Source organism: Pseudopodoces humilis, chromosome 3 (assembly GCF_049639895.1).
Source record: "Pseudopodoces humilis isolate 2021_Gansu_Grassland_sample_001 chromosome 3, ASM4963989v1, whole genome shotgun sequence".
NCBI classification, from domain to species: Eukaryota; Metazoa; Chordata; class Aves; order Passeriformes; family Paridae; genus Pseudopodoces; species Pseudopodoces humilis.
Genome location: NC_142202.1, coordinates 85,540,644 through 85,567,148, shown reverse-complemented (window position 1 = coordinate 85,567,148; position 26,505 = coordinate 85,540,644). Strand labels below are relative to the sequence as shown.

The 26,505-nt window shown below is 36.6% G+C and overlaps 1 protein-coding gene across 1 annotated transcript in view; it reads left to right on the top strand.

Annotated features, from left to right (window-relative positions):
- The window catches only part of COL19A1 (collagen type XIX alpha 1 chain), a 184,603-nt gene that overhangs the window by 18,643 nt on the left and 139,455 nt on the right, over window positions 1-26,505 (top strand). The window contains exons 5-10 of the mRNA XM_005518585.3: window positions 12,530-12,653; window positions 13,043-13,318; window positions 15,039-15,119; window positions 17,122-17,247; window positions 17,708-17,770; window positions 24,988-25,041. Coding sequence (XP_005518642.1) covers window positions 12,530-12,653; window positions 13,043-13,318; window positions 15,039-15,119; window positions 17,122-17,247; window positions 17,708-17,770; window positions 24,988-25,041 — 724 coding nt within the window. The remainder of the gene's footprint in view (window positions 1-12,529; window positions 12,654-13,042; window positions 13,319-15,038; window positions 15,120-17,121; window positions 17,248-17,707; window positions 17,771-24,987; window positions 25,042-26,505) is intronic.

The following is a 26,505-nucleotide window of genomic DNA, read 5'->3' as shown; positions in this document are numbered from 1 at the left end:
TCCCCCACCTTGCCTCTGTGTTTTTAGGTTTTATATCTAAAAATAGTTCATGGTCTGTCTCACAGGGAAACTGCCTGGTGTATTTTTTTATTTCCCTGATTTTCATTTATTTTCATTTGGTTCTGAAAGATTTTTGGCCTCTAGCATTTATATGTGGTTAGCTTTTTGCAGTTTTTGTCATCATGCTATGACATATTTTTTTGTTTATGGAGATAAATTGACAAAATTTTTAAAATACTTCTTTGATTTTAAGTGGACAGTATCGTCCATGCTCTGGGTTTTTCACTTAGAGGTCTGGGTATCAATTTGAGTTCAGTCCTACAGTCCAACAGAGTTTGTTGATTGCAGTCTTGGCTGTCTCAAGTGAATATTTGTCATGCCACAAACTCATTTCAAGACTTGGAATGATTTAATAAACTTCAACTTGAAAAATGATCTGTAATCTATAGAAACAAGATGTACAGATATTGGTATATTAACAGAACCACATGCAAGAGATCATGTTATTTTTGGATTTAGTCAGTGTGACTAGTTGCTATATCTCAAAATTCTATTTAAAAAAAAATAAATCCTAAAAATACTCTGGGATTGGGCATGACAATTTAGGCTTTGAATAACTTATTGATGGTTCCTAATATGGCATTGTGCCTCTAATTTTCATAGGAAAATTAATGTATCATTTATTTTAGGGATTAGACTACTAATTATTGATAAACCTATATTAACAATGTTAATGTTGAAGTCCTTGATAAACTTCGATTTACCTCTATTAGTCAGTTTTCTTTGTGAACTCTGCTAAGAGTTCTGCTTAGGTTAGATGTTAGGAATTTATTTTTCACTGAAAGGTTTGTAAAGCATTGAAACAGACTGCCCCCCACATGGACGTGGTGAAGCCCCTATCCCTGGAAGTGTACAAAAGCATATGGGTATGGTGCTTGATAACACAGTTTATTGTGGACATGGTGGCGTGGTGCTAGGTTGGCCTCGATGATCGTGAATGTCTTTTCCAGCCTTAACAATTCTGAGAGTCTGATTCTGCCATAGTTTGGTAAGAAATGCGTATGCTCATAATCTATGGTGAGTAGTATTGATTTATTCAAATACTTTTGAGTTCATATCCCAAAAATATCCATTGGTTAAGGCATGTGGGATTTGCTTTGGACCACTCCTGAAAAGTAACAGAAATAACATTATTGAGGGGCTCATGACACTATGCATGATTTTTTTCCTGTTACTGGATCTGTCTCTTACATGAGCAGTTCAGAATGCTAGACATTAAATGGCAGTTTAAATTAATCTATGGAACTAAACAAAAAGTATAATAGTACTCACCAGGAGTGTATGCAATGATGGCAATTGATTGCCAAGACTTGCAGGGAAGACGTGCCATTCCAGCCCAGTTCTTGCACTGAGGACCCTCTGTGGTGGATGCACTTTGAACTATAACATGTGCAGTTGCAGCATTAAATCATTGCTCTTTCTCAGGATGGACATCTAGCAGTGACTTGTACAGAATTAGTAGATAATGCTAGCTCATTTTATAGGTAAAAATGGTATTTGGAAACAGGGGGTTTGGGGATGTGAATCTTCTATTGCAGTAGTTTGACTTTCTTTAATATCTCCTGTGAGATTAAGTTGCTGAGAATTAGAATGTTTAGCATATGACATTATATTCTAATAGGAACTGTGGACAACATATGATAAGAACAGTAACTAATAAGAATAATCATATATACAGAGGCACTGGAAGAAAATTTGTTACAAAATGACTAAATATAAAATGTAAATTCTAGCAGTACTTTAGTAATGAGGTTGTATATGATGACTTCAATGTCTGAAAAGGAAATGCCATCACATATCTGTTAAGTCAAAAAGGAGCATAGACTTTGAAATTATTTCTTTTTTTAATAGGCTGGTTTTTGTTCCACAGAACTTTTTCTAAATTTAGAAAGTGATAAATAATTGTATTACTGCTAATATGTGGAGACAGATATGCAATGCTACCAGGAAATTACATAAGCTTAAGATTGGTTTGTTGTGAAAGTGTTAGGAGCACTAAAAAAACACTTCATGATTCAAGATAGCTGATATGATTTCATGGAAAGGAAAGTCATGACTCATTAACCAATTAGAGTTCTTGAAAGATCAGAGTTAGAACATAGCCTTGCTTCTTTTTTCTCCTTAAAAATAAGTTAGAACTACTCATTAATTCATATTGTGCCTAAGAGTACATTTCTTACAGCATCCTAACTTTTTTTATCACAATTAAGGTTAAGCGTCATCTCTTTAAAAAGCTTATGCTGATTATGTTCTAACACAAGTGTGTACTCCTACCCAGCTTGCTCTAGGTGATCCTGCATGAGCAGGGGGGGTGGAGCAGATGACCTCAATAAGTTCCCTCCAACCTCAGCCATTCTGGGGTTCTATGATTGTATTATAAACTGTTCTGTTAATAATTTCTCTTCCTTAAGAATATAGTTTCCCATAATATTAGGTATGTAATTCAATTGTCAAGCATGTAAATTATAGGGTATGAGTGAATTCATCAAAATGCGGTTTTTTAATGGAGCGATGAGGGAACTAAGTACTTCCCTTTTAAAACTTCCAAAATATTTCTTTCATCTCATCGCATGCTTAAATGTTATAATTTTATTTAAAGAAAAATATTGGTGGTAACAGTGATTTTTTTTTTTTACTATTATAACTTTTTCTACTTTTTCTCTACTAGTCTCTAGTCTACTAGGTAATATAATGTTCTTAGAATTTTCATCAGCAGTACAGATTCTAATCTCAGTATTACTGTTGAAAAAAGATGATCATTCTTCATTCCATTTCTTTTATTTTGTGTGAAAATTACATGGATGATTTAACCTCAAGTTGCTATAGTTGATGCATTGGCTTAATGCAAAGCTGTTCTGCTCTGGAGCCTTCACTTTTTTGAGGAAAGTTTGTGAATTCCTAGCATATCAAGCTTCCTTGCTTGGATATAAGACACCTAGTCTAATTCCCCAGTCTAAGAAAGGCTTCCAGTCATATTCAGTGTTCTTCCCAGCTGGGTTTGGTGTATTCTTTTGATGTGAAGCTTAGAATTCACCTAAATAAAATGTTTATTGACTTATCCGTATCACTGCTTGAGGTATCCTCTCAAAACCTCTGTCTTGAGCCAGATACAGGACCCCATCTCTCTTTATAAGCTTTGGTTTTTGTTTCTGTCCTAGCACTTTAAAGGGAATACCTGGACACTCCCCAGCTGGATCTGATAGTAACAGGGTTAGCAAGTCACAGATCTTTGGTCCATCCTGTTAAATATAGTTATGACTCAGCAGATAGCAATGTGGGTATTTTAAAACTGCATTTATTTTTAACCCCATTTAATCTGTAACTTACAAAAAATTTCATTATTACAGGAATTGTGAGAGTTGCAGGCTAAGCTGTGTATTCTCTTGTTGTGGTTTGTTTGGTTTTTTTTAATGGACATTAATTAGTCAGTCTAAATCCCGAGACTTAATAAAAATAGTTTCCAGTTTCTGAAAATGCTAGTAAGTGTTCTGATGTGATGCAAATAAGGTTTTTGATAATTTCTTTTCCATACTCATTCACCTAAAATTTGTGAATGTTAACAGTTTTTATATACTGTAAAAGAGCACATTATTTATCTGATTACCCTTCTACGTGTAAGCAGAACACCAGGTTTAAATATGCATAGACTTGTCATGCTGTGTGTAGGGGGTGTTAAAGCAAAAGCATGTTCTCTCTGTAGCTTCACTCTTGCAGCTGACAGCTACTTTTTCAGGCCTGACCCTACTATCTGGTGTCATTAACCTTTCTTACACAGATCTCTTCTGTTGGTAACTCAATCTTCACTGCTTACACCTTCTTTTTTTGGGAAGATCAGTTGGAATCAAGACAGGTAGATATACCCATTTATAAAAGAGTTGAAGGCTTTAGTGCCTTTGGTCTTGCCTGTGCCATTTTACTTAAGCACTTCTTAGCATGGCCTGCTCACAACTTTAGCCAGGAATGACTTTGTTTATTTTTAGGCAGTCCTGCATGCTGAAGAGGAGGAGACTAGTTATCCAGATGATTATTTGGGGTTAGCAAAAAAGCACCCCTTAGTTTGGTGCAGCTGAACTCCAAATAGCAGTGCTAGCTCTCCCTTTCCACTGCCAGCAGTGCTGTTAGGTTCACTATGAGCTCTCAGCATTTTCACAAGAGGGACCCTGGCCTGTGAGATGGTTTGCCCTTTACCAGCAGCCAGGCTTGTCTAGGACTTGGCAGAATGAACCCGGGAAGGAAAGGGAGAGCCTGTTCCAAATGTAATCAGCAGTTCACTTAGCTGGTACTTGTTCCATTGGTTCATTGTAAAAACCTACCAGAAGTTTGGGATGGGGATGAGGGGAGACTAAACAGGAAGAAATTGAGTGTTCTATGGAAACAACGTTTTTAGGTTGGGTAGCATGATGTCATGCAGAAACACACAAGGTGCCTTCCAAAACCTCAGTGTGAGAAGTGAAAGGGTGTGAGTCTTTTAGCATGAAGCTCTGCCGGAGCTGACTCACCCGCCTCTGTACCAACCTAAAGAGACCTTTGTGCAATCAGTTAGTGTCTCTAGGTATCTGTACAAATGTCTGAGAAGAAATGGATGCTTAGATTTCTTCCTCCTACAGGGAAGATTATATGGATATATAAGCCAAGTAATTCCTGATGTCATCCCTCCTTTCCAAATATGAAGTGCAATTTCTCTCTGTCTTCATGGTCTCCAATAGGAAAATTTTCTATTGTAGTTTGAATTTTTTTTACTTTTCCAGACAACAGCAACCACCTAAATATACAAATATTTAATATTGTACAATCGGTCTTGCTTCATGGTAGGAAGCATATAAAAATGTGTGCAGAGCAATTTTCTCTGTCAGTTGCCTGCCGGAAGTCACCATAATTTTTTTCATTAACATCATCAGAAGGTTTCTTGATCAGCTGAATAATTTAATTCCACCATAGATAATCATATTTAGCATAAGAACTTAATATCTCATTGACTTCAGAGTCTGATAAATAACAGACTAGTCTAATAACTAGACCTGTTGTGTTTGTTCCATTTCTGGGAGCTAACCAGAAGGACCATGTGAGTTATGAAACAGCTCCTAAAATGTCAAAATAAAAACATGGGTAGATGTTGAAAGAAATATTCAAAGTTCCTCTGAAAGTATTGAAGTTCTCATCCTCTTCTCTTGATGGTTGCCATCCACAGTTTGATTTTAGGATATTTAGGACAGATAAGTGATATTTTTGCATAACCTCTAAACACCAAAAATCTTGTTGCAGTTCTTGAATGAGCTGAAGACAATTTAAATCTCTGCCACACTCTTAAGCATATCTTAATTTTACATTTTTAACAAAGACTGTATCTTTGGAGACAAACTCACTGAAGAAAAGAACAAATCATCACACTTCTCTGGATTCTGCCATTAATCTCCAAAGAGAAAATTATGTTTGTTTTTTTGTGTGTGTTGCTTGTGAGAAATATCAGACCCTAAGAAAACTGTTCTGTAGGGGAAATCGATTTACTAGTGTGGTTCTGAGTAAGGAAAAGCACTGAAGATTTCTGTGGTGTTCACACTGAACAATAAGGCCACGTTTTCGTGTGTACAGTGTGGTTTCAGTCTTTCAGTCCCTACAGTGAATCACAGTGGAAATCTATTATGAAACTGGGGATAGGGGAAGCACATCTGAAGTTCTACATGTCAGCACTAAAGGGAAAGTAGAAGAGCATAATTCTCAACAGGAAACGACTGGAGTTCAAAACAGATGATTTTCTTTCGGTTACTTTTATATTTTCAGAGTAGATGCACGTTGCTGCTATTTACAGTGACCACAGATCTTGATTCAGAGTGTTTCCTTTACTTAGATGACCAGAGAAAAAACAAATTGAGAGATGGGGAACAAAGAATGAAAGAAGTAGAGGCCCATGTTTTTCTCACCAGGGAAAACCTTTCCTCTCCATTGCTTTCTGTGAATCATGGAATTGGACAATACTTTCTGGTATCCCTCTGCCCCATGCTGCTCAAACAGCAAGGCTGTAACTTCATCAGAAGTTCTGAAAGCTGCCTTCCACAACACAGGATTCCAAAATTCTTTGTTGACCTGAAATTTCTAGGAACTTCATCAAAATTCAGCCAAATTCTACTTAGGAAAAAGAGAAGAAAAATTGTCATATTTCAATATCCATTAATATATGTTACTGCTTTTAATTGTGTTGTTCTTATTACTGCTGATTTTTTGTTCCAGAAAACTTAAAGTACACAGAAATAGGATAAACTTGCAAAGCAGACATTTAGTCTGACATCTTTAAAATCAAAGGAAGACTGGCCTTTGACTTGTTTAGGGCTGGAAGTTCACCAATAGCTCCTGTAAATAAGGATACAGAATATTGCTGGAAACCCTAGGGTTGAAGTACTTTGCGCAGGCATAACAGGTTTGTTATTTCTGTGCCTCTTTCAAACCAATCTTTTTTCAAATGCCCTTTGAAATTTTGATATCAATACAATTGACTTTCAGTCCAGAAAGATCCTGAACAACCTGTATATTAAAAGAGTCAGCTAATCTATACCTGCTCTGTAAATGAAAGCAGAGGCGTGCCAAAGTATATTAAATATTAGGTAAATCCCTCTTCTCAATGTTAAAATAATCTGCAGCTTTGCTTTCAGCAGTACATTTCATGAGTAGGTTGAGCTCTCCCTAAGTAATTAATAACTCTTAAGCTGTCTGAATAGTTTCCCTTGAGTTGCATCATATAATGTGTCGTATGAAAACAACTTGAGGCCTAATGTAACATGAAACTGTATAGTGCATCTTAATGTGATTTGAGGAAGATGGATGGGAAGGAAATTATTTCTTATTCTGACAGAGAAGACAGCTGTTCTTAGCTTTTATTTGAAAAGAATTTGAAATACATTTTCTAGGCAGGGATTAGGAAATTGTTCTAGTTAGTTGATTCCTGTTTTCCTGTTGTACCAGTCAAGTTAGGTAAAAACTGAGAATCAAAAATATAGTAATTTGTTATAAAAATATTGATAATAATGTTGAGATTTTTGTATTTGGTTGACCTGAACTTTACTTTTTTTATCCATAACAGATCTGAGTTTAAACACTTTGCAAACATGAAAAAGTTAACATTTCAGTGTCTCCATCAATGAAGTATGAAATAAATCATTACCCAACACAGAAAAGTTTTTTAAACGAACTCCTCGAGTTCTGGTCACCAAATTATTGTAACATTGTCATGTTACAAGTGACATATATCAGGTAATGGTATATGTCAGCTGGAAAAGATATGTCTTGCCATAAACTCTAAACATCTCTCACTTCACTCTCAGGAAATGCAAGTTGGCTCATCTTTCTCTTCTTGGAAGATATACACCAAGCTGGAGGCTTCATTGATACTTGTAAATACGGAAGTTTATCATATACTGTAGTGTATTCTCATTTGATATGGAACAATTAGAGTTCAGAAGATTTAAAAATAGAAGCTTCTTTTCCATTAGTGCTTTTTTTAAAAATAAAAACAAAAGGTAAATAAAGGATTGCCTTACTAAATTTGATATGGGTAACTCAATGCTGCTTTACAAAGATAGAACTAAAACTGTTTATAGCACAGTTACATATACACAGTTAATTCATTCATAATTACTTCTTTTAGTCTGCTAGCCCTAGTAGTTCCAGCTGGTATCTGCATTTCAGAACCTTTGAGGAAAAAAATGAAATTAATAAAGAAAATGTTTTGCCAAAAATCATTCTATACTTAATCTTTATAAACCGTGGAAGGTATGTGTAAATACAGTGTTAAAGTTCATGCAGCATTCTTGTAAATGCTCTTCTGGTAACTCCATAATGTACATTCATATTATACACCTGTTTTTTAGGAAAAAAACTATGGCAAAAGCCTTTGCAACTCTGTGTACACATATGCTTTGATAGAGTGGTGGACAGTTGTTGCAAAAACATGTGTGTTCGTTACCGTTCTGGCTGCATCTGCTTCATGTTTCAGCCAGTGAAATGTTATGAAATACCTGAATGTATTGATTTGTAACATATCTATGTATAATCTAAGACCTTGTATTGCTGGGAATCTTCCTTCTGGCTGTGGATAGTCTCCTCAATTTTCCAGCTGAGGCCTCTCTAGTTTGCAGTACGTCTCAGTCCAGCAGATTAGGGTGGTATAAATTCAAACTTCTGTATTCAATACATGTGCTTCAATTCCTGCTATTGTTTTCAGTCGTTTCCACCAAGGGTGTGCTTTACTTTAACACAGTGCTCCATTCATCAACTTTTTTTTTTTATTATATACTACTGACAATATGGACAGAGGGAGAGAATCAGAATGTTGAAATTCCACCTAAAGTACAATTTAATCGGACTCTGGGCGCCTGACTCCGAGAATAATTCAAGTTGCCCACTCTCAAGCACCACCCAACCCCTAGTGGCACGTAAAATGAATAATTTTGGACAACTAATTTCCCCCAGCGTCTGGGCATAAATTCCAGGCATGCTTAGAAGCACCATGGCTTAAGCAGACAGGCATGTAACTCCCACCCAGGTTTCATTGTGACTCAAAGATGTGTGTAGAGATGCCAGAACGTTGCCCACGTCCCTAGAGGTGCCTAAGCCATTGACTGTGCTTCAGTCACACATAGTAAGCTTAGACAGCATTGGAGTCAACACAAACCACAGCAGTCATGAGTGTTTTGAGTGTAGGAGAGGAAGAGACCACCTTTTTAATACCCTTAAAGATCTGAGCAATCATCTGGGAAGGATGTCTGGTTTGATAAGGAAATTAAACGAGAAGGGGAGAACTTAACTGTTGTTACACTGAAAAGGATATTTTCCTTTCATGAAGACCTCAGATTTTTTGCTCCCTAGTCTGATGATGTATTTTGTTCAGACTCTTGTCCAAAAAGGCATCTGTTTGAGAGATAAGGATACTCTCATCTGCTTGTTTGTGTTAATTTTTGAGTTCTTTTGTCTTGTCTTTCTAGATAAATTTTCACACTTACCAGTTGCTACCCATATTTCTGTAACATTATAACTTGCTAAAAACCTGTCATCTCTCTTACTGCTTTTGGTACAGACACCATGATTTACTACCCTAAGTTCTCTGCTTGTGCCGTATGTACATCTGTACAGACTTTGAGATGAGCTTGGTGTAGGTTTCCTTCACTCTTTTTGTCTCTCCTTTTCTTACTGTTTTTATGCTGTGCCGTGTGGAAAGGTTAAATATTCTGTGTTGGAATAATTTCTGGGTTGTGGACGTGTGGAACAACTTTCTTGTGAATTTTTTATTAATGTTCAATACTGTTCCTTTATTGTTTTCACCCTGTACATAATACCTCATAAGTTTTGTCAGGTTTTAAATGTTTGTAGATGTGATCAGGTGAAACAGTATAGTAAACATTCAAAGGAGTTCAGAATTTCAAATTCCGTGTTATATTTCAAATATTTAGTGTAATATTGGTTTGACTTTTCTCATGTTCCAACATGAGGTTTTATGTTAATTTTTCTGTTTGTTCTTTTATTTTTCTCATAAAATATCATTATATATTTATTGTTAAAAATGTGTATATAGTTTCTCTTTTTTTGAGGCTTTTTAAACTGATTTTACAGAGTGGAAAATACCATGCTAATAATACTTAAATATCACTGAAGTATCTTACTAATCATCTGTGCCCAAATCACTTCATGCTCAATGCATTCTTTTTAATTCTATTACAGTCACTTGAAGCCATTCAGAGAGCAAGAGCATAGGGGAAATTGTGTATGGTAGCAGATAGCCTGCTGGTTTTCTGGGTATTTCATCCCATTATTTTGTTCCTTTTCATGTTCACCATCTAGCTAGAAGTGTTGACTGAACTGTATACTTTAAAGCATCTTTTAATGATTTTTTGGTCACCAAGGAATCTTCATATAGGTACCAATGTTAGCTCTTCTCAAAATAAATATACTGCTTCTTAATTGTGTTAAGTTATATCTCTGGTATATGGTAGTCGTGTATTAAATTTGTGCTGTTTGTTGGTCAGGTACTGGAACAGATTTCCCAAAGAGTTGTGGAATAATTTCCATTCTAGATACTTCCAAAACTCAGCACAACAGAACTAAGAGTAACCTGACATATTTTCAGGTTGTCCCTACTTTAAACCCAGGGTAAAATCCATTGACCTCCAGAAGTACCTTCCTACCAAAGATATTTCGTGAATCTAACTGGATTTATCCTTGGTCTGATTCTGCTTAAATCTTCCCTCTTTATTTGACTCCACTGAAATTGGTAATGTCCTTAGGAATTAATTTGATCTTGTCTGCTTTTCTCATTTCTCTCAATACAGTTTTCTTTGTCAGCTCAAAAGGAAGTTAGTGTGAATTCCTGATGGTTTTTGTAACACTGGCCTATACCTTACATTTTCTTTTAATTCCTGAATGGTTTGGTTAACAGTTAGGGAAGGTAAATTTATATCACATGTACTCATACAACCAAACTTATTTGAGAAAATTCTGAAAGAAACACAATTTTAGAAGACTTATTCCTGTCCTGCATCTATCTGGCTGTGAAAGTGTTAGGAAGTTATAGAGTAAAAAGCAGTGGTGGATGGGTGTGGGTGTGTAGAAAATAGTGCCACTTTGTCCAAGGACTGCTTCTGTTTGTCTTCCAGACCTACAGTACCAGTCATGGTTTCCCCTCCCTTCATTTGAGGAAGACTTCTGAACATTTCTCTTCCACAGTTGTCTGTCCTTTGTCCATTAATGTGAATTCCCCAGTGTCCCCAATATGGAACTTAGCTGGGAAAGTGAATTGATTTTGGAGAGCTAATCAGATGCTCCCACAGCCAGATATCCTGTCTAGCTTACAGCTGTAAACCTGAGATACCATCTCCTTAGCCTGCCTGGGGTGCAGGAAATCATAGGGCTGATCCCATATCCAGATAGTTTATTGTTCTGCAGTCACACACTCATTCCCGGTGAGGGTATTTTTTTTTATAGACCATAAAACATATTCTTTATACTATATTTGAAATACAAAGTATGAAATCTGGGTCTAAGTACAGCCAAGCCTATTCTCTTTTGCCTTGCCTTTTGGCATTGCAACATCTATAGCTGTACAAAAGCATATGGGTCCACTAACAATATGGGACAGCAGCCAATTTGGTCCCAAGGATAAAACAGGAATCAGCTGTGGGAAATAAGCCAAAGAAGTGTGATTCCCACATAAGTGACTTAAATAGGTGCTAGTCCTTATAGAAGCTCTTTGGCAGGATTTAGAGCAGGCTTCTTTGCACAGGAGGCATTTTTCCTGAGATCCTAGGTACAACAGTTTCCAGGAGGGTTGTGGGGCTATTGTTTCATCAGCTGTAGTGCTTTGCTCTTTCTTTGCCCCAACCTTTGTTGTTTGTTTTTAAGAAAAGCTTTATAGCACATTGCTTTATAATTGTAATCCCATCAGCAGTTTTTTAGAACAAAACCATTTACTTCACATGATTGTGGGAAATAAAATTGAAGAAATTTTTCTGCTGCGTGGGGTTGTCCTCAGGTTTCCTGAGCTCTGATCCAGGGAATGCTTTTTCCACCATGGCTAGCTAATTGCAAACAGTGATATGAACACTTTTTCTACTCCTGTGTTGTGTAGAGATCTGTGTTTTTAATTTTTTCACCTCTATCTTAGAAAAGAAACAATTTGTAATGCAGAAGCTTCAAATTAAATAAATTGATTGTACCATTCTAATTTATTTAGTACAGAATTAGTGTATGTTTAATGGTTATCAAGGTCTGTAGAGTTGAGGTTTTGATTTGAGTTGAGATTTTGTTTTCTGTGAAATACAAACTTTTCAAAGAGCTTGGTGCATTCTGTGACAAAGGTCAGATTTTTTTTGAAACATGGACACATCTTAGGCAAGAAAGGAATAACAAAGTCAAACAACAGTAAATAATTTGTTCTAAAATACATTCCTTATTTTTTTTTAAGCTTGCTAAAGTCCAACTGTTCTGATGCTCAGAATGTCTGAGTCATTGCCCATGGAGGTCACTGGATCAAATCCCTGCTCAAAGCAGGATGAACTTGAAAGTTAGATCAGGTTATTATGAGCCCTGCCCAGCGGTGTTTTGATTAGGATGTGCGTTATTCAACAAATCCTCTACAAAACTTATTCAACTATCCCAAGCAATAAACTGGGTGAAGATGTATTTTAAAATATTTCCATGTGGGACATTCACTTTGCATCATTTCTTTTTAGACTCCTATTTATATTAATCACAGATGCTAAAAAATTTAGAACAAAAGTTAATTATAAAACTTTCAGTCATTCATTCTTATAAAGAAACTGAATTGTACTTTTGATAAGAAACACTTTTGGATGCTGGGGCCTGTGCATGAGTGAGAGCAAGTGTTTGGCTTCTTGTTTTCACCAGGTATTATTTCTGTTCACTCCTTCAAAGCAGTGCTTGTTTGTATAAGAGTAACAAGAAATCATTTTACTCCCTCCTCTTCCAGGCAAGTATTTCCAAATGGGCTTCCTGAAGAATACTCTCTAGTTGCTACGTTCCGTGTACGGAGAAATACCAAGAAGGAGCGTTGGTATATATGGCAAGTTTTAAATCAGTATGACACACCTGAGGTTAGAGTCATCTTTAATTTATTTCTTCAAAACATTTCTTCTTCCTTTTTTCCCCCCATGTAATATGGCACTTGTAATAATGGGTGTTTCATTAATGGATTTAGCTAAAGTTTATATGAATAGACAGACTGCTCTGAAATAAGTGATAATTTGTTGCAGGAATGACAGAAATTTAGCAAAATTTATTCAGTTTAGACTGCGAAATAGAATAAACTCATATTATGATTTATAGCTGATAAGTATTTACCAAGTTACAGAGAAGAATGCTTCATAACATAATTCTTGCCCAGTGTATGTAGTTGACATATTTTTGTCACATGTGGTTTGCGTATGTGTTTCTTTCTTATAACTTTTAAATAACCACTTCTTTTATTTTGTCTTCCTTTCAGATCTCTATTCTCCTGGATGGTACAAAAAAGGTGGTGGAATATATGACCAGATCCTCTCAGGGAAATATACTGCACTACACTTTTAAGAGTCGAGAAATTTATCCATTGTTTGATCGGCAGTGGCATAAGCTTGGTATTAGCGTGCAGTCAGGGATCATTTCCCTCTATTTGGATTGTAATTTAATTGAGAGAAAGCAGACTGATGAAAAATTCACCATTGACTTGCAGGGAAGGACACTGATTGCTTCTCGTGCTGCGGATGATAAGCCTGTAGATGTGAGTAGTATGAAAGGACAAACAGACAACTTAAAGCAGTGTTTTAGCCATGCTTTTACTAAAACAGTTGTAAAGAATCATGTAGATAAAATGCTCAAACCCAGACATTATTTTTGAGTGTGTATTCTTAATTTGAAGTCCTTAAGTGTTTTTCTTTAAACATTATTCATTGCTGTAGCATCTGCTAAGACAAAGCTGTTGCCAAAGTAACTGCATAAAACTCAGTCCTGGTTTAAGGAGTCTGTTTTTCTGTATTGAATTTGGAGAGACACCTAATTACCACAGATATATTATTACTATAATTTTTTTCTTTCATTTTTAGTAAGATTAATTTATAGGTTTGTATCAGTCATCTGTTACACTTTGTCTTTGACAAAGGCAAGAGACAAAATAATTAAGGATTACCTCTGTATTGAGGTCTTCTAGAGTAATTCAGCTATGTAGAACTAGGGGCACATGGTCCATAGTTGTCTCTCCCTTATCCAAAAGGGAGGGATTGGGAAGTGGCCAGAGGTATGTTTCCTGCAACCTTTGGTGCAAGCATTACTCAAGGAAACCCCATAATATTCTGGGCTATTTTCTGTCCCAGGGATGCTCTCTTTTGTTTCCTCATGCAGGGAGGAAAGTAATTTCAAAGCAAGTAATTTGAAAGCACAGCAAGTAATTTGAAATCTTCAGGAAATACTAGTTTGTTTTAAGTACACTGACATGCAGTTACCAGGTTTAAAGCATCTGACTTGGAGTTTATAATGACCATCAGAAAGCTTCAGTGATGTTATGTATGCTGTAGGGTTCCAGAGGAAAACAGCACACTGTAACTGCAAGCTAACATTGCAGGAAGAATCATTCTTGTGGGGCACTAAGCACTTTGGCCTGGACTCAGAGCTCTTACTTCACAGAGCCAAGCTCATGCTTTGTTTTATTTTCTAAGTCTTAAGTTCAACATTATTTGCAATGTGTGTGCAGTCTCCTCATTTCCAAATAGCGTGCAGGTTTTTTCTGCTGGTTGCGTGATATGAGCTGGATAATTCTGAGTGGAAGTTGTCAGTCACAATTTCCACATTTGCAGGAAAACATTATCGGCTTAAAGCTGATGAAGGCAGCAGAGCAGATCCTGTACCAACAGTCACTTTTCTCAATACCAAGTGCAAGAGGGAGATTAAGAGGATATAAAACTGATGCATATGAGGACAACAATAGCTAGTTAGAATTTTTCTTGTTTCTCATCTCATCAATCCACACAAAGTCTCTGAAACACAAGCTTCACGTACAGAATTTGTGATTTTTTTCTCTTCAGGTTATTTAGTGGCAATGTCCAGGAAAAGGTCTGTCCAAAGAAATGGATGTATGTGATAGAGTTTATCAAACCTTTATTTTAGTTTCCTGCAGAGGAAAATTACTTTCCTGAAAAGAAGGTTTTTGGAGGATGTATATAAGGCTGAAGTACCTGTGTAATATAGCAAACCAATACAGATGGATACAACTTACATGAAAATAAATGAAAACTAAAATGTGATTTGTATCAAAGTAATAGACTGCATAATTTGCTCCTTAAATGAGGATCTGTGTAATTGTTTTGGATTTTTCTTTTTCAAGCATTTCAAAAATATGCAGTGTTTCAAAGAGAAAGTTTGCTACCCCAAGATAACAAAAAGCATGCTGTAATGCATAATTTTTTACACCTCATATTAATTTCTTTTGTATTTGTATTTCTTAATAGATTGAACTTCACCACATAGCAGTTTATTGTAATTCACAACTTGCAACAGAAGATACGTGTTGTGAAATATCTGCAGACTTGGTAAGTTATCTGTTAAAATTCAAATGTTAATACAAAAGAAGTTTTTTTATTGTTTCTTGATAAAGAGTTGTAAAAAAATTTCAGTAGAGGTGATAGTTTAATTGCCTTCTAAAAATGAGTTCCATATCTGGAGTCAAAAAACATAGTTTTTTGCTGACTAAATAAATGGTACAGTGGAACTTCAGCAAAAGGCACTAGGTGCTGCTAGTGCTTTTTAAATACATTTCTTAAAATTGATTAATGTCTAATTAGTAACTGAAGAAGCCTCAGAGAGTAGGAAACAAGTCACTGTGATAACTTGAGAATGGTTTCAAACAGCAGAGGCCATTTCGGTAACAGTTGCGTCTTGTGAATCTTTACAGATGATATAACCAAAGCCCATGAAAGAGTCTGCATGACAGTGGAAGAGAAGAAAAATAGAATTTCCTTTATTCTAATACAGTAAAATGGAGGACTGGGTCTTTCATAATTGACAAGTTACAGTGATAGATTGATGGTTTGACTTGATCCTACAGGTCTCTTCCAACCTTGATGATCCCATTAAATACTTTCTTCTTTACAATGCACACGCTGATGTGTATATATTGTTTAACATAAGGGAAAACATTGATTTAGTTTAAAGGGTTCACTTTTCCCTCCTGTTTTGGAAGACAAGAATCAGGGTAAACTGGAAGACAGTAGAACCATAGCTTGAAGTTGTAGATGTAATTATTTTGCTCAATCTAGCCCATTAAAAAAAAGACAATGAACCGCAAATAGCCTCAGAAAGACATTTTGTTAAACTGTTGGCCTGCTGTCATAAGTAGTCTGTGAGATCGGGCTCCTCTGAGACAGTGGACAGTGCCCATGACCACCAATGTTGCAGTCAGCAGAAGAGAGCCCAGAGCATATAGAAGGACTGATTGATTACATCCACAAAGAGATAGGGGAAAGTGTACCTGGATGGGAGAGAAAAATCTGCCCAAGAACAGAGGAGCAGAAGACTTGCTGCTCAGAAGCATAAAAAAAATATTATCTAATTTCAGGGGGAAATTTTGATTTTAAACAATGATTAGTAGTTCAAATCTATTTCTAAATATATTCTTGATAGTAATGTGGACTTTCTCTTGAATGTATAAACTTACGAAAAAGTGAAATGAATGAAATTTCTGTAGATTCCATTTCATGCTTGGAAATAAAATTTATTGAGCAGTTATGATGCAATAGCAAAAAAAGCTCAACAACAGGCTCTATTAATAACACTTAAACATTCATTCATCTATGTATCTAAAAGCACCATCAGTTTAATTTATATTATATTTAAGATGTAAGAAATGGTGGACTACTTGTTAATGACTTTTATATTAAAACTAGCATTACATTTTCTGATTTATTTTTTCACAACTTCCTTACCCATTATAACAGCTACTTTTTCAGTAATTTAAGGGAAAGAATTTATACTTGGATACAAATTTCTATGCTAAGTAGTAAATCCTGTGAGAATTTCTCTGACAGAAGGTTCAAAAAAAACCTCACAACATCTTAATGTGATTTTCTGAAATTTAGCAAGTTCTGTTGGTTTGGGGTGTTTCTTCAGGTTGGCTCAGTTCTCAGGACCCACAGACAGGTAAATCTTGTCTTTTATATTTTGCACTTAGGACCAGGGCAGAGGACAGGATGAGACTGAGAAGTACTGTCTTTTCTTTTTTCTCCCCATGGACATATTCTGTTTCACTGCTTCTAATTTTGGGAGACTTTATTCCTCTTTATTACTCTGTATTTTGGAAGAAAGAAGTGGGAAAGTCACATCAGTTTTAGCTGGCATCAATTTTAGAACAGAAGGCTCTCAATATCTAGGATTATTTTTTTTACAGCTTTTTTCTCTGTTTAGAAGTTGTTGCCACTTTCCATGTATGGTTTGTATAAGAGCATTAAAACAGGGGGTAACTTAAAACTGGTGGTTGGATGGTATTTACCTATTAACCAAAGATGACAAAAAAAACAGAAAATCTTTTTGTTTTAGTGCCCACATGAGGAGAGGTTACTGGCTACGACTTCCTCACCAGCAACTGCTCATGCCAGCAAAATATACATGCTTCCAGGGATGCAGCAAGAATCTGCACAGAGATGCTACTGCTTTCCAAATAAAGTATAACGTTTTCCTGTTGCTTTTTAATGCATCATGCTGTTTAATCCTGCTAGATATAAAAACAGTTCAGCTTTTTACTTGCAGTCATGAAAAAATCTTACTGGTTTGTAGCATTGTCATGTACTTACGTTGTATTTCCCAGTTAAGAAACAGTACATTTTGGATTTAGTTAATGTGAAGTTAGAGATGTCAGTAAGGTTTAATTGTTTGAATATACACCCAAAAAAGTACCATGGTAAAACTGAGAATTATATTTAGGCATTATATTTAGTGTGAATGTTTTTACTTGAGAATGAATTACATTCTGCATAATGTTTGTTTTCTTTTAATACTTCTCCTGGGTGTTGCACTATATTTATTGAGTCATTTGCTTTGTTAGGCATTTGTGACAAAGACAGGAAACCTAACCAAATATATTTTAGATTTGTTTTGTTGACTTTTTTATTTCTTTTAAAATCAGGGAGAAGCAGGATTGCCAGGAGTAGCTGGTTTGCCAGGCCAGAAAGGAGAGAAAGGTGAAAAGGTAAAATATCACTTGAATCCTCTTGTTCAAGTCTTGTCACTGGCTTTTCTTTCTCAAATAGGAGTTATATGGATTCTGTTATTCCTTAAAGGAATCTGCCTGAGCACAGGTTAGATCCTTTATCAGTCTGTGTCTGCCTCTGGGTGTGAGCTCCCTGCCAGGCATCTTACAGCTGCCTCACTCTGGGGTCACCTCCCCAACCCTGTGGAACGCAGTTTACCTGCCTGGGAAGCACATGTCTCCCCAGCCCTGCCACCATGCCCTATACAGAAGGCATGTATATAGTCTGACAAGAAGTTTTCCATATCATGTGTGTCCATCACTGCTGATGGACAGAATCCCGTGCGGTGGAATCATCCTTGCAATCACCAGTAGGAGAGTATGAAATATGACCTCAGTATATCCTTCGACAACGCTCATACCTGAAACTTTGTTAATTGTCAAGAGAGAAGAATCTGACATTGGCAAATATCTAGGACAGGCCAGTTGGTCCTTTCCTTGGACCTTTTCTGAATTTTCTTGTAATGTTTACCAGGACATTTTTATGCTATGTAGCTTGGAATTTCCTAATAATGTAGATCAACATATCAGATGTTTTCCATTCACACTCCATTCCTTGAATTTTGTTGGAGGATGCTGAATTAAGACATGTCTGGGAATGTGTTTTTCATGTGCTATTAGAGGGGGTAAATTGAATAAACTATTCTAAATCTGCCACAATGACAGTGAGATAGGAATTGAGTTCAGGGAATGCAGTGTGAGAGGAAGATGCCTAGAATGTCCTAATCCAGAGGTTAGGATAGAGGTATCCCAACCCAACATCCTACCTTGCAGCACACCATTTAAAATGTGCTCTGAAATAGTTTGTGAAGACAGGCAGGACTGTTCCTACAGCTGTAATATCTGGCTGAAAATGGTCCAGTTCTGGGAAGGCTTATCTACGCAGCTGGTTGAAATGAAGAACATTCCTTGATAGTATATTTCCCCCCACCACAACTCCTCCCCCCCAGTACATATTTCACTTTTGACACAATCTGTATTTTTAGGTGAAAAAAAAAAAAGTTCAGTCAGATTAGTTTCTATAGTTCAGCTGAACCCAGAAGGACTGCTATCAGTTTTCAAACTTAATCATGAAGTTTTGATCCAGAGTATATTAAACAATTGTCAGTTTTTAGTTTTAGCCTATGCCACAAGCATAGGGAGTTTCCTAGCATTTGTTTGGGAAACTGCTCTTCTGCTCCGGACCTGATCCATGTAGACCATTATTGCTACTAAGTTGGGAAAGCAAACTTCACAAGCCTGACTTTTTTACCATTTAATCTCCTAGCCAATTACCAGTATTTACCATGCTAAGCATAGTGCCTCTAAACAAAGCATGTCAGTGTCTGTGGTCAGTTCTGTTTCTGTCCTCTCACTTGTTCTACGAAAAGAGCCTCATTGCATGGATTCTCTATGCATGGAACTAAGAGTTAATGAACACCACTGCACCCAGCAGTTTAACCTAAAGAGACATATTGACATTCAGGAATGTCCTTTCACAAAATTGAATGAATCAGCAGGCTAAAGTCAGGGGTAGTACACCAAGCAGGTAGAAAACTACTTAATTTGAACTTTTCTTATAATTGACCAGTATTTGTTACTTCCTAGCCTTGCAGTGGGTGGGTTTTTTTTCTTTTTATGGGGGGATAGAGAAGGAGGGATGGAGGGCACAGAATGACTGTGATCAGGATTGGCTCACTGACCTTTGGGAGCAAACAAATCTTGTGTTAAATAGTGCCTGCTATGGTGGAGCTGAAAGGGACATTCTCTGAGATTTTAATACCATTTTCCTCATTGACTCTGCATTTACGTAAGTTTTCAGTAACACTCATTCTCAATGATGTCCTTGTTACATCAGTAATTAGAACTGAAGAGGCAAAAAGGCTCCAGAACATTCCAGACATGTAGGATACATGATTTATTGTCATATTATGTAAAGGAAACTAACAGACTTTGGCTGAGTGTCTTGTTATATGTAATACACAAAATAGGCAGCTTCTTTATAACTTTGCTGGCCAGTTACAAAAAAAGAGGTCTTCTCCAAATTGTGTGTGGTTCCTAAGCATATATTTCCCCCTTTGCTTCTTCTCAGCTTCTCATTTTATTGTTTCTAGATCATATAGGCATCCAACTAATTATATTTAAATGTCCTTGCCATTGTAGCATCCAAGTGAAAATGTTAATTTTTACCTTCTTTCATGAGAAATTTCTAATTCTGTTGATATTATCTTGTTTTCAGCACAACAGTTATCCTTTTATTTTACTTTATCTCATCCCAATTTCCCATTCACTTTAATTAATTGTATGATTGAATTTACGTCATTTTGTTGCTATGGGATTGATAAGGAAGTTTCTACATACACAAATTGATATTAGGCTCTATTCAAGCTCCTCAATATCGCCCTTCTCTTCAATCTAATGTCATTGAGGTCACACTGTTCAGGAACATGTAAGGTATCACCAGTATAAAGTATGATAGCCCATAGGCCATTTTAGTCATTTTGAATTTAATGAAAAGCTTGTGTCCACTTCATTCCTGTACTCATGGCTCATCTTAGTATCTCTGAACAGATCTGAGCCAAAATTCAAAGTATATTGCAGGCCCAAAGGGCTGAAGTGCCATATTTTCACTGGTACAAGCATTCATGCAAATATTGATCTATCTCTGGCAAGCTGTGCATCTGAATGCACCAGGAGCATGACTGATCAAAATTATTACATTTGTTTGAATGACCTTCCTGTTTGTATTCCTGGACTTTGGTTATGACTTCATATGGACATTTCTTCACTCAAAACTATTATCTCCAATACTTTGGGTGTGAAATAATTGGTTTGCCCTGCAGGATACTTTTCCTGGGAGATCAGCTTCTGCAGCAGGGGGCCACCTCCTGTTCTTTAATTTCTCAATAATTAAAACTGAAAAAATTTCCAGGACCAACTTTGTTTGCTACTTACTAAGTGTACAATTTGGACTATCCCTAAATAATATGCTGTATTATTCTCATGGCAGCTTGGTTCTTTGCACAGTGTATTTCACAAGTTGCAAGTGGACACAAGTCATGTGTAAGTCTGCTGTGATTTTAACACATTTTGATATTTATTGTGGAGTTGGGTTTTCTCTTCTGCTGATCTGAGTGAGATATTTACTGTGTTTTTTATTTTAGTTGCAATTTGTACTACTTCAGCATGGTATTTAGCTACTCAGAATCTTACAAACACATTTGTTATTAGCAAATGTCTTTTGATAATGTTGTAAAAGTCCTATTTTTTTCTCAGTATGTAGAAATTCTTCAAAAAAACAGAATATGGATGACCATATTACATATATTACATATTACATATATTACAGAATGATTACATATATGTTGAATATATAAACTGATTTTCTCTCTCAAAGAGAGACTATGTTTTCATAACTATATTTTCTACTTTCAATTTTTGAGCAGACTTAGAGCCCATGAAATATTTTAAATTGAGATCTAAACAGAATTAAATATTTTGATATAGCATTAAACCAATCCTAGCTGTATTACTAGGTTATTGGTTAATACTGCAAGTGAAGCAAGGACCGAAAAGCCAGAAGCAGAGTGCTTTCAATTATTAAAATGCCTGTTGATGCACACCATGAAGAAATTTATCACTATTCAGCTTCATTAATTTAAATTTTACTTAGGGAAAAAGACATTTAAAAGGCTATTTTGGGATTGGTAGAGATAAGTTTATGCAATATATCATTGCACTAGGAAAATATTTGTATTTGTGAATGATATGAAAAGAGATCTCCTGGAGAACAAGTGAAGTGTCTGAACTGTTTTTCCTGCCTGTTTTCCTTGGTAGTCCTTCTTTCCTTCTACTCAGACTTTACTCTTAAAATCCAGTCAACTTGGTTTCACCTAAAGCATATCTATTGTACTATGCAGCCTGGAGAATGGTTCATTTCTGGCCCAGTCTTTGTTGCTGAGGTTATTGACAGGGACCTAGAAGTTGGAATTCAAAAAAAAAGAAGAAAATTGAGCAAAATATGGCTGGCTGTCAGTTACAACAAAGTCAGGAATTGCCAGTATACTTAGTAGAATAAAATCTTACAGTAAGGAAATGCTTCATGTTTACCAGCCTAGGAATTTATGGATTGTCCTACATAAGTTTTACCAAGTAACCATCCATTATCAAATTTAAAAGGGAAAATATCATTAGGAATGCAACATTTGTTTTCTTATAAAAAAATCTGAAATGTGACTTATTGTCTTTGTTACCATATTTGCCATTCCAGTATTCATCTCAGTCCTGACTTTAAGTCCTGAGGAGTGGATATGGTGGCAGCAAGTCCTCACCACTCTGAGGTACTCAGACGTGTGGGGGAATGTCACACTTCCCCAGTGGGGCCATTCCAGAGCTGAAACAGGAGCAGGGGACCCAGCAGTCACTGGTGCTGGAGTTAAACCAGTGATACCCAGCTCAGGCCTTGGTGTAGCTGAGCTCCTGCATTGATGGGACAGAACACAGCTGGGGGCTGCTGCTGGGAGTAACAGGGGTGATACTTCCTCATCCATATACTCCCTGCTTCTCCCACAGTACCAGGGAAACACTGGAGTGATGCTGCCTTTGAGGTTTCTTTCTCCTAACATATTCTCTGAATGTGAATTCATTTTTTTCCTGTTTGCTAATAGACATGCTTTGGTTTTTTTCACCTGGATGGTTCTGGTGATGTTGTGTCCTGGTTTTAGTTGGGACAGAGTTCATTTTATTCTCAGTAGCCAGTATGAGGCTCTGTTTTGGATTTTGCTGGAAACAGGGTTGATAACACAGGGATGTTTCATTATTGCCAAGCAGAACTTGCACAGTGTCAAAGCCTCTTCTGCTCCCCACCAGGGAGGGGCTGGGGGGTGCACAAGCAGTTGTGAGGGGACATAGCCAGGGCAGGTGACCCCAACTACCAAAGGGATGTTCCATACCCTACACATGGTGCCATGCTCAGTAATATAAAGTAATATATAAAGCAGAGGGAAGAAGGAGGAACTGGGGAGACATCTGGAGTGACGCTTTTTGTCTTCCCAAGTCACCATTGTATGTGATGGAACTCTGCTTTCCTGGGGATGGCTGAACACCTGCCCGCCCATGAGAAGCTGAGCTGAAAAGAATTTTCACTGTCACCCTTAGTAAATCCTGACAATAGACTTAGAGCTCATGGATCTACCTTTGGCTGTTGTTACGGAGTGTGTACCTCATAACCTATGAATGCCAGTCTTGTACTGCTGTTTGCCACCTTATAAAGCTGTTTTCCTGGCATCTTATCCTTCACTTTTGTGGAGGACTTTAAGGCCTGCAGAAGGAAAACAAAATTCTATTAAGAAAAAAAATTAAAATATTAAAGATGCATGTCCTATATTTTTGGTTTTAGTCTGTGATACTGTTTGTATGAATACTATTAGATACCTAAAGTATCTGATATTTATATTCATAAAGGCATGAAAAACTACCCCCTTTCAGCCTATGGTTATTAAAATCACAACTAGAGGAGAGAAGCATAACTTGCAGATCTAATTTGCAGTAGAAAATAATTGTCTTCAAGATGGGGAGTCTGTCTGCAGCTAGTGGAACAGAAGTGTAAACATACCTTGGTTAATTGGCTGGTAAGTCATACAGGCTAAAGGCTTCCTGGCGTGTAGCAGGCTGTGTAATTTTAGACTATACAGTGTATAAAAATACACTGCTGAAGGTAACAAAGTGGTACTGCTCTATTATAATACTGGTAAGTGGCAGAAGGGAACAGAGGATCCAGAGATAAGAGAGTGACCCTGTGGGTGATTAGATAAGGTAACCTTTACCTCTCATAGTGCCAGTGGATTCATGCTATTCACACATACAGGATTTTTGGTCTATTTTTCAGACAGCTGTTCAATATCTTTATCCATGGTCTGGGTGAGGGGGTTGAGTTCATGCTCAGTAAGAACAAGTCCTACGAGGAGTGTCTGAGGGAGCTATGGGTATTTAAGCTTGAGAGAAGAAGTCTCAGGGGTGACCTTATTGTTCTCTACATATGCCTGAAAGGAGGCTGCAGGCAGGTGGGGATCAGCCAGGCAGCCAAAGACAGGACAAGAAGAAATAGCCTCAAGCTGTGCAACAGAAGGTTCAACTTGGACATCAGGAAGAATTTCTTTATTGAAAAGGTGTTCAATCCTTGGAATAAGTTGCCTGGGGAAGTGGTGAAGTCACTCTCCCTGGAGGCATTCAAGAAACAACTGGACATGGCACTCAGCGCTATGGTTCCATTGACATGGTGGAGTTCAGTCAAATGTTGATGATCTTGGAGGAGTTTTTTAACCTTTATGGTTCTGATACAACTCTTTTTGTGTACTTCTGGCTAATCTCACTGCTCCTTTCTCAACTTCAGAAAAGTTAATAACTTCATTTCAAAACAGAGTTATGATGTTATTCTTGCGGGAGAATGTTCTTTTCTTGGTAGAAGTAGACGCACCTAATGTTTTGTTTTGTTTTTAAATGAAGACTGTATGGTTTCAGTGCTTTGGTTGTATTCCTCTGGCATCCAAATGATTTTTATTTTAAATTTTTTAAACTTTATACTTTCTATTATTTAGCAAAATTTCTGGATTTGATGTTTTCTTGTGTAATTTTTAAGACTTATGGTCCAATTTACAGCTCCTGGGATCTTCCATAACTCTCCTGATCAGTCAGTCATTTGTCTCTCAAAACTGAAATTTTCTTATATATTGCTTATGGCTTGGGATTTGGTTTCTCTGAGAGGATAAAAGGGAGGGAGAGAAGAATTTAAATAGTGTCTCTCAAAAATATAGTGGGCACATGACTTTATAAAAATCTGTATTACAAGCTGAGCTTTCTCAGTGTAGAACTGAAAACAGACCCTCTTGGTTTCAGTCTTCTGTTGCAATGAATTCCTTTAAATTTGGTGGACTTGCTTTTATGGAAATGTGGATATGCAAGTATTTGTCTGATGAAGGACTTAATTGATATTATAGGTGTTTAAAATGCATTTATTTTGTTAATTTTAGTGTTACATATAAGGCATCCTCCTCCACAGTGATTGCATTCCTTAAAAAAACAGGTGGAAGATGCTTTTCTATTGAGTCTGATGTGACCTGAGTAGTTGCTGTTAACCTCAGAAGTCTGTATAGCTTCTGATTGATTGGTTTGTTTTGTAGGGTGAGATGGGTGTGAAAGGACCAGACGGTGTTGCAGGTCTGCCTGGCGAAAAGGTATGTTCGTGTTTGTCAATATGAGATTTAACTCACGGGAAGTGTTTATTATGTCAGTGGCTTCTCTGTAACTCTGTGCAGAAATGAGAAGATAGAACATTTCTGTCAATTGATTAGTGTCTTACCTGTACTGCCATGTTTTGTAGCGCACTGAAGAAGTTGTTCAGACCAATAGTATTCTCTGCAGGTGCGCATGTTTGGTGGGGTTTTTTCCCCCCCAAGAAGTGGGGTTATATATAGAACTAAAGGAAGGTACTTGTTCCACTTGCCCAATTTGTGATAAGAGCTCTCGTGCACTCAACACTCTGCTTGGTAGAGTTTGAGATAAACACCACTAACTTCTTAATCAAAGATTTGGAATAGCCATGGCTAAGAATGTGTGCCAGCCTACTGGTGTATTCAAGGATAAGTTTCACTTCATTTCAGAATGCTGGTGTGCAAACTAGGACAGTTGTATACACTTAATGGGTTCAGTGCTACTTACCTCTTTTAGAGGAAGTCTATAAGTCTAATATCTAGCATCTTCAGTATAGAGACAGCCTCATAATACTGAGCAAACAGCTTGGTGCTGTCACGCTTAAAATTTGTGAGTTTACAGGACATAAAATTATGAAATTGTCTATTATTTTTGCTTACTATTTCTGTCTCAAATTGTTACTTTTTAAAAATGGGAAGCAGATGTATATTAGCAAAGTTAAGAGTAAAAATCAAGGTATTTGTTACTGATGTTAAGTTATATTGATAGAAAAATGGCTGCAAAGATGTTCAAAGGAATTTGCAGCATTGAAGAACTGACTTGTCAAGTGGTATGTAAAAGTCAGAGAAAGTAATAGGCAAGTGAAGAGGAAAACAAAGAAGCATTATGCATTTCATGCCAGACTGGACTAGCTGTTACTAGTGATCTTGGAATTACAGATCAAGGAAAACGTGGACTCGCTGTTTAGGACTAGTCAAATAAACAAACAGTGTTTACGAATTACTAGGAGGAGAATAGGGAACAAACCAAAAGCATTTTAATTGCACCATTTTTAATGAATCTATCTGTATTATGCTGCAACTTGAATGATGTATACAGTTCTGGTTCTCACATTTCAATGTGAATCTAATAATAGTACAAAAGATTCAGAAGTGTCAAGAGTGATCAAGAGCACTGGATAATTTCCAATTAAAGTGTGACAATGTGGACTTCAACCTGAAAAAGGCACAATTAAGAAAAAGCATGTCATGTTCTGTTCTCTGTACAGTCCTGAATGGAGCAGAAGGGATTAACAGGGATTTATTTTTTTATTTATTTTATTCTTCAGTGTGTGAATCAGAGCATCAAAGCTACCTGATAGCAGGTTCAAAAAGGATAGAAAGAACTCATTATTCCTGTTACAATGGCATAGGTTGAACACTGCCACAGAACCTGAAATGTCTGAAAATGTATTAGAAAATTAATGGAGTAAAATTCCATGGCATGTG